The sequence below is a fragment of the Eretmochelys imbricata genome, chromosome 8, assembly GCF_965152235.1.
Source record: "Eretmochelys imbricata isolate rEreImb1 chromosome 8, rEreImb1.hap1, whole genome shotgun sequence".
Classification (NCBI taxonomy): domain Eukaryota; kingdom Metazoa; phylum Chordata; order Testudines; family Cheloniidae; genus Eretmochelys; species Eretmochelys imbricata.
Genome location: NC_135579.1, coordinates 53,837,987 through 53,845,757, shown reverse-complemented (window position 1 = coordinate 53,845,757; position 7,771 = coordinate 53,837,987). Strand labels below are relative to the sequence as shown.

General features: G+C 51.3%; 1 protein-coding gene across 3 annotated transcripts in view; it reads right to left on the bottom strand.

Moving 5' to 3' along the window:
- Positions 1–764: 764 nt before the first annotated feature.
- The window catches only part of CACNA1E (calcium voltage-gated channel subunit alpha1 E), a 225,220-nt gene continuing 218,213 nt past the window's right edge, over positions 765–7,771 (bottom strand). For all 3 annotated transcript variants that reach the window (XM_077823463.1, XM_077823464.1, XM_077823465.1), the window contains 3 exons: positions 6,412–6,592; positions 3,184–3,374; positions 765–1,304 (listed from right to left, as the gene is read on the bottom strand). In XM_077823463.1, coding sequence (XP_077679589.1) covers positions 765–1,304; positions 3,184–3,374; positions 6,412–6,592 — 912 coding nt within the window. The remainder of the gene's footprint in view (positions 1,305–3,183; positions 3,375–6,411; positions 6,593–7,771) is intronic.

Genomic DNA, 7,771 nt, shown 5'->3' with positions numbered 1-7,771 from the left:
TACCGTATATACACACACACATACATATAGTTCTCAGTATATAAATAATATATGTATGAGCAAGGTGGTTACGTTCAGCAGCATTGCCCCCAGCCCCTCCTCCCACAATCTCCCCATGGTACAAGCTGTTTTGTTTTGGTTTCACCTGAACCCATCCCCTCCCACCATGCACAGCAGTGGCTGGCTGTCTGCTGGGCCCCAGTGCCATCGCCCGCCCCCACCCCACCTTCCTCCTGGCAGTTTTGTCACTAACACATCTGGGAAGCAAACCAAAAGCCACGGGCAGCACAAGAGAACCCCAGTGATGGTGTCTGTGTCTCTGGAAGGGCCCCGCATCTGTCTCGATCATCCCACTCTGACTTCCCAAGGGAAAAATGAAACGTGCTCAAAGCCGCCTGCCGGGATCTTTTGCCAAGCTTCAAGGGAACAAGGCAAATACAAATAAATCTCTGGGTCCTGGCTGCTTCCTGCTGAGTTTTGCTTGGCAGCAGATCCATCCTCTGGTTTCCCATAGGCATAAAGTCCTCTTTTGCTTGGGAGGGGCATTTCCATGGTTTCACACTCATCCCACTGGTGCGTGAGCCTTACTGGACCAGAGGCGTGCAAGCGAATCAAATGCTTCTTTGTGCAGAAAAAAAGTGGGGAGTGGTCAGCGGGTTCAAATTTTTTTTTGCACAAAGATTTTATTTCTCCTGCATTTGATTTTGGGTTCGTTTCATTCCCACGCGTGGCGAAGAGCATGCAACAGAGGGAGGGAGCGGCCTCTAGCACTTGTCATCTTCTTCCGTATCACTTAGCACATCGATGCTAGCCCCACACATCACCCCTTGCGCCGCCCCTCTCCTCCTTCTCCTGTAGTGCCCGTTGGGCATCTGCCAGCCGTGCCGCAGGGGAGGGGCTGACCCGATGGTGTTGGAGCGGCCAAGACTGGTGGCTACAGCAGCCTCAAAGGTGAGCGTCTCCTCCTCGCCGCAGTCTGAGGCGTGGGAGTCGTCGTGCAGGGCCAGGTATGGCTCCGAGATGTAGCGCTGGGGGGTGGAGTGCCGGCTCTGCTTTCCCTGCGGAGAGCTGGAAGACTCGGTCAGGCAGGTGTCGTTCGTCTCCAGGGCCTGGGAGAACAGAGGGGACCCCCCCTCGCTCTCGTCAGGTTGCGGGGAGGTGTCACAGGAGTGCCGCATCATGGAGGCATAAGAGAGGAGCGGCCGCGGCTTTGGTGGGACTGGAGGGAGCTGCCGGCGGCCTCGTCTTGGGGTGCTGGTGTCAGATATAGAGGGGATGGAGCTTTCACTCAGAGAGCCCATGCCCTGCAAAATGGAAGGAGACAATCACGTGTACAGCACAATTGGGATGGGATGGTTTGGTCAAAAGCTGTGTCCTGCCCCTTCAGAAGCCCCTGATGAAAAGTCATCTCTCCATGGCTGTGTCTTCCCTAGAATATGAGGTGTCTTCTTAATTCCAGTTAGCCACGGGAGAGCCTGGTCTTGAACTCAACCTGCAAACTCCTGTGAATACTCCAATCTGCTTTGTCTTCACGAGGATTTTACCTTGAGTTACACCTGGGCTACACCTAAAATTCCTCGCTACGTTGCTCAGGGCTGTGAAAAATGTCATGCTCTATGCAATGGAGTAAGATCAACCTAACCCCACTGTAGACACCGCTAGGTCGACTGAAGAATTCTGGTGATGTAGGGAAGCGTCTATGCTACAGCATCAACGCCGCAGCAGTGCCCCTGTAGTGTAGACACACCATAGCTAACTCGAGTTAAAAACACACTGGCTGCGTCTACACTCAAACCACTGCAGCTGCATTGCTGTAGTGCTTCAGCGTAGCCAATCACAACAGAGATGAGAGGGGTTCTCTCATTGGTGTAGCTAATCCACCTCCCTGAGAGGCGGTAGCTAGACTGATGGAAGAATTCTTCCATAGACCTAGCACTGTCTACACCAGGGATTGGGTCAGCTTGACTATATCTTTGAGGGGTGAGAATTTTTCACACCCCTGAGAGACGGAGCTATGCTGATGTAGCTCTTCAGCATAGACCAGCTCCTGGTGAAGACCAGGCCTCAGGAAATTAGAACAGAGTAAACAGAGGTGGAAATTGTCTCAGCTGCTCCCACTTTCCTTCAGTGATCTCACAATGGTGTGCATTGGGCCTCACAATCATCCATTTGTGCTTTCACAGTCCTACACTTGTTGCATCACAAAGGTGCACCGACAAGGTCAGGGACGGACGTCTGCAACCCCACATGGTGTCAGTGGTAATTAACGGTGTTCTCAAACACACTGACAAAGAAACTGTTCACATGAACAGGCCTGATTCTCCCCCGCTGTGCTGCTTGGGAAGCTGTTTGCACTAGTGGAAAAGGGGTGTCAAATACTACCAAGAAGAATGGTACCATTTCACACCCACACATCATGGGTGTAAATGATTGGACAAGGGGCAAGGCCCTGCAGAAGCTGGGCTTGTGTCTTGGTTGGGGGGATGATAGGGAAGAAAAGGCAAAAAACCCTTAGACTTAAACAGGGATGGGTTGAAGGTGGCTGGGGCTCCTATGGCAAAGAGCTATATGGAGGAATGAGACTCTTCCTCAGCTACTGGTAGCACTACAATAAGCTTTCTAATTGATGGCACATGGCATAGGATTTGGTACTATTATCACCACCACCACCAGTTCCCTGCTAGATTTACAGAAGAGGCACTTACGTTCCTGGGCACTGTGCTTTCACAAAGGCAAACCACACAGGTTGCACTAGGATAATACAATAACAACCTGTGTGGTCTAGTGGATAGAGCCCTGAACGGGGACTCAGGCGTCCTGGTCCAGGGTCTGCCATGGACTGACTCTGTGACCTAGGTCACATCACCTGTCTGTGCCCATGTTTCCCCTCCCACACATTGTCTGTCCTGTCTAATTAGCTAGGACGCTTTTGGAGGCAGAGTCTGTCTCTGGCTATGTGTTTGCACAGCCCCTATCACAACAGAGCTCCAGTGGCAGGTAGGACTTTTCAGCGCTACCGTAATATACAGAATAATTGACCAACGGCTGCCTAACCCCAGAGATAGGAGTGCAGGGATCTCAGTGTTTTTACAGATTTCCGGGGGGAATGATTGCTTGCCTCCTTTCCTGCCCCAGGATCCCTGCCTGGAACAATGGCGTTTGGGCTGCTGGTTTCATCCCTACCTGCCTGTTTGGCGTCTGCGACCTGCCCTCGCTGGGTGACCTGGACTGGCGCCGGACAGGAGACTCGCCGTCTGCCTGAGGACTCCTCTCCTCCGAGTTGCAGCGGGAGATGTCCGGGGACAGCAGGTGCTTGCGTTCTTTGGATCGCCCTCGTTCTCTGCCGCCCGAGCGATGTGTCTCCGACCTGTGGCCTGGGGAGGACAAAGCCAGACTGTAAGGCTCCCCAGTGGGACAGTTGCTGCAATTTCTTCAAAGTTGGGGTCCAGAGATCATAACCACCCTAGGAGGGTGCTGTTGTCTTAACTCTAATGTCCAGAGCTCCCTCTCTCTCATACTCTCTCCATTCTGCTAAACCAACACTTCCCCTAGGCCAGGCAGGTGCGGAGCTGTCCCCATGCCTAGGATCCTGTAAGAGCTCCCTCTGCCCCACCAAAGGAGGAGTGTATCTCTACTGCCTAGTATCTTCTTACACCCTCCTCTTCCTCCTAAGCAAAGTGCTTGTGACAGCCGTTGTGATTTCCTTCAGTCTGCAGTGGCTCTGTTCATAGCATGGAAATTGCTCTCCTCTGGATAGTTAATGACCTCTTTACTTGGGGCTGACAAAGTCTTTCTCCTTCCTCTTTCTCCAGAGCCTCAGTGCATCCTCTGACACCATGGACCACTTTCTCCTTCTGCGGCACCTTCTGAACTGTACTGCTCCCTTCTACAATGGTTCTGCTCTCGTTTTATTGGGCTGTTTCCTCTCTGTCTCTGATGGCGACTCCTCCTGTGTCAAGACACCACCTTGACTAAGCCCCAGAAGGCTCAATTCTCAGCCTGTTGCTGTTCTGTGACTTCTCCTTCTCAGTCAACTTATCTCCACCTTTATGCTTCCCTGCAGCACCACTCTCAGCCGGATGGAACTGTAAGTGCATTTGGTGAGCCGCGCCCCATGTACTTTCGACCTGTCTGAACCAAGTAAACACCAGGACTCTGTCGCAGCTTCTTTCAGGGGAACGCCTGGCCATCCTCAATCACAACTCTACCTCCTGCCTTCTTGGCACAGACCTCCCATTTGCCTCCACTGCCTGTAATCTTAGCATCTGAACTTTCCTTCTCCTCCCACATCGCCCGTGCCTGTAAACCTGCTCATCACCCGCTCCACAACGATGCCAATGCAAGCCACTGCCTCACTTTCAGCAGAAATTCTCATCCATGCCTGAGCCATGGCAACTCTCTTCTCCATGGCTTTGCCAAGTCCCACCTCACCAGACTCCAAGAGGTGCAGAATGAACCCAATGCACAGCTACAGACTAGGGACTGAATGGCTAGGCAGCAGTTCTGCGGAAAAGGACCTAGGGGTGACAGTGGACGAGAAGCTGAATATGAGCCAGCAGTGTGCCCTTGTTGCCAAGAAGGCCAATGGCATTTTGGGATGTATAAGTAGGGGCATAGCGAGCAGATCGTGGGACGTGATCGTCCCCCTCTATTCGACATTGGTGAGACCTCATCTGGAGTACTGTGTCCAGTTTTGGGCCCCACACTACAAGAAGGATGTGGATACATTGGAGAGAGTCCAGCGAAGGGCAACAAAAATGATTAGGGGTCTGGAACACATGAGTTATGAGGAGAGGCTGAGGGAACCAGGATTGTTTAGTCTGCGGAAGAGAAGAATGAGGGGGGATTTGTTAGCTGCTTTCAACTACCTGAGAGGTAGTTCCAGAGAGGATGGTTCTAGACTATTCTCAGTGGTGGAAGAGGACAGGACAAGGAGTAATGGTCTCAAGTTGCAGTGTGGGAGGTTTAGGTTGGATATTAGGAAAAACTTTTTCACTAGGAGGGTGGTGAAACACTGGAATGCGTTGCCTAGGGAGGTGGTGGAATCTCCTTCCTTAGAAGTTTTTAAGGTCAGGCTTGACAAAGCCCTGGCTGGGATGATTTAATTGGGTATGGGTCCTGCTTTTGAGCAGGGGGTTGGACTAGATGACCTCCTGAGGTCCCTTCCAACTCTGATATTCTATGATTCTATGAATGCTGCAGCCCTGTCTCCATACAGTTCCACTGGCTCCCTGGTCACATCAGGATCCAGTTCACACCTGGTTTCTCAAGTCTTCTACAGACTGACTCCAGCTTAGCTTACAGACCTGATTTCTCTCTACTTCTCACTCCCTCTTGGGGCAGCTCATGGATATACACCAAACCATTTTGCCATTTTGTTTTGGCCCATCCCTGCATAGCCCCCTCTTCTCCTTCACATAAATAGCACTTGCCAATCAGAAAGCCAGTGGCACCAAACTCAACTGGCGCTGCAGTGAATCCTTTGCACCTCTAGTGGGAGCCAGAGTTGAGGATCTGCAGCCACTCATGTAAGGCAGGGATGGCAAACTTGACCACTGCCAATCCTGATGCTGCCTGGGACAGGGGACAGATGGCATTGCTGCTGTAGAAGAGTGCTAGTGGCTCAGCACAACTCCCGTACATGCTGCTGCCGGCGTGAAGGAGCAACAGGAGACCAGGATGGGGGTGGCCCCCTTCAGGGTTAGAGGAAGAACACTCCACACCGAGTAGAGCTGAGCCAGATGAACACTGGAGCAAGGGCCTGGTTGGTAGCCCAATCATAGGGACCTGAGACAGATGTTTTGTGGCCCATGCCAGCTGGAGGAATGCTGGACCGCAGTGGGAGGGACCCCAGACCAAGACCCAAACATGGGACACCAGCTGGCCTGCTGCAGCTGTTCTGGCACCTCATTTTGGCAACTCTTGGACTGCAGGTGCAACTTTTATAGAACACTATTTCTTCCCTGGTCTGCCTGCTGCCCCCTCTGCTTGTTCAGCCCCCGCTGCTTTTCTGTCATCTCCACACCTGATACAAGGTAGCTTTCCTCTTTGCAGCTCCTGCATCTCTCTGGCTCATGGACTCTCCATCTATTTTCAGATTTCATAAAAATATGTCTCCCTTGCTCATATTTCTTAGCAGCTCCCTCATCTCCTTGCTCCTTGTGGAACTCTCCGACTGTATAATTTAATCCTGTATACTGTTCTACTGCACATCTCACATGAGAAGAGCAATGCATGATGATAAAGCTAGACTGGATTGGACTTCTAGTTCTCGATTCTTTACCATTGTCTTTGGGCAGAGTGCTCTACGACTCTGCCATACCCAATAGTAACACTGAAGCTCCGCCTGCAGAAAGGAGTGAATTACTCACCGAAGAAGATTCTTGTACTCTGGGAAAGAGCCCCCCTCACCTGAGTCTGCATTCAGGCGGCGAGCAGACAGCTGCAGCGAGGAGTGGTAACTGCGCCGGCGTGACTTGTAGGTGTTTTCACTGCTTCGCTCCATGGAGAACTCATCCAGCCAGGAGCTGTTAGGACGCTTGTCCCGGATGGTGGAGAATGATCGTCTCATAGAGCTCGTGTCTGTAACCACCTGGAAATGCACCCCATGGGATGATTAATGGAAGCCAGCAGCAGCAGCAGGGGGAGGCAGATAGGCCACTCCGAAGTCAAGGTGTCTAATATCAGAGAAAGACTAGTGCAGTGTCTCCTGCTCAGACACCTTCCAGGAGGGAGTGCAGGAAATTTAACAGCAAAGTCTCCAGAGCTGCTCCAGCATCTATCATTGAATTAAAAAGATAGGGCCAGATTCTCAGCTGGTGTTAATCAGCACAGAAAAAGGAAGAGCAAAGGAAATTCAAAAGGGAAGAGAAAGGAAAGCTCCTATTGGCTTATTTGCTCCCATGTCTCTCTCCTTTTCAATGTATTTGCATAACTACTGCCATATTTCCATGTACTTCTCCTCGGCCTGTCCCCTTCTCACCAGCCCACCACCCTGTCCTTCATCCCATGCCCTTCCCCATCTGCCCTCTCTCTTGTTGCTCTCATAGCTGACTACCTGCCCTTCTAACTTTATACACTCTCCATATCCTTCACCCCCCTTACACCATTTCTCTTCCATCCCTCCATCCCTTCTGCCACCTTATTCCTCCCCATTCCCTCTCCTCTCTCATCTCAAAGGATCCTTTACAGTTTCCATGCTTCTCCTCTTCCGTTCACCATTTCTTTCCCCTCCTGTAATCCAACCCTTGTTTTCTTCCCTTTCTCCACTGTTGTCTTCTCTTGTCCCTGCTTGTATTTTTCTTGCCTTTCTTCATCTGCTTTTCCCTTCTCCATCTTTGTATCCATTCTTTTCCTTCCCTTCTCTCTCCCACCCAATCCCCTCTCCTTGGATTTATCTCCCTTTCTCTCCTTGTGCCTTCTTTCTGACTTGCTTCCCGCCACCTCCCCTTGCTGCTTGTGCATTTTTCCCTTTAAAACAAAGCTATTTCCTTCCATTTCCCTCCAGTCCCTTGGTGCTGTTGCCATATTGCTTCCCTTCCCCACACTGTGTTCAGCCACTCCTCCCAGAGATAGTCAGTCCCCTCTGTGCCTGATGGTAGAGCAGCTTCTGCGTCCATTTGGACTGTCTCAGCCGATTTGGGGATGATTGTGCAGGCAGTATTTGGGAAAGATACAACAAAGAGCCATTAAACATCCATCCATCCATTACCAGGTGCCAAATTACCAGTTCACTCGGTAGCATCAGCAGAGCAAAGTTCTCCTTATCTCC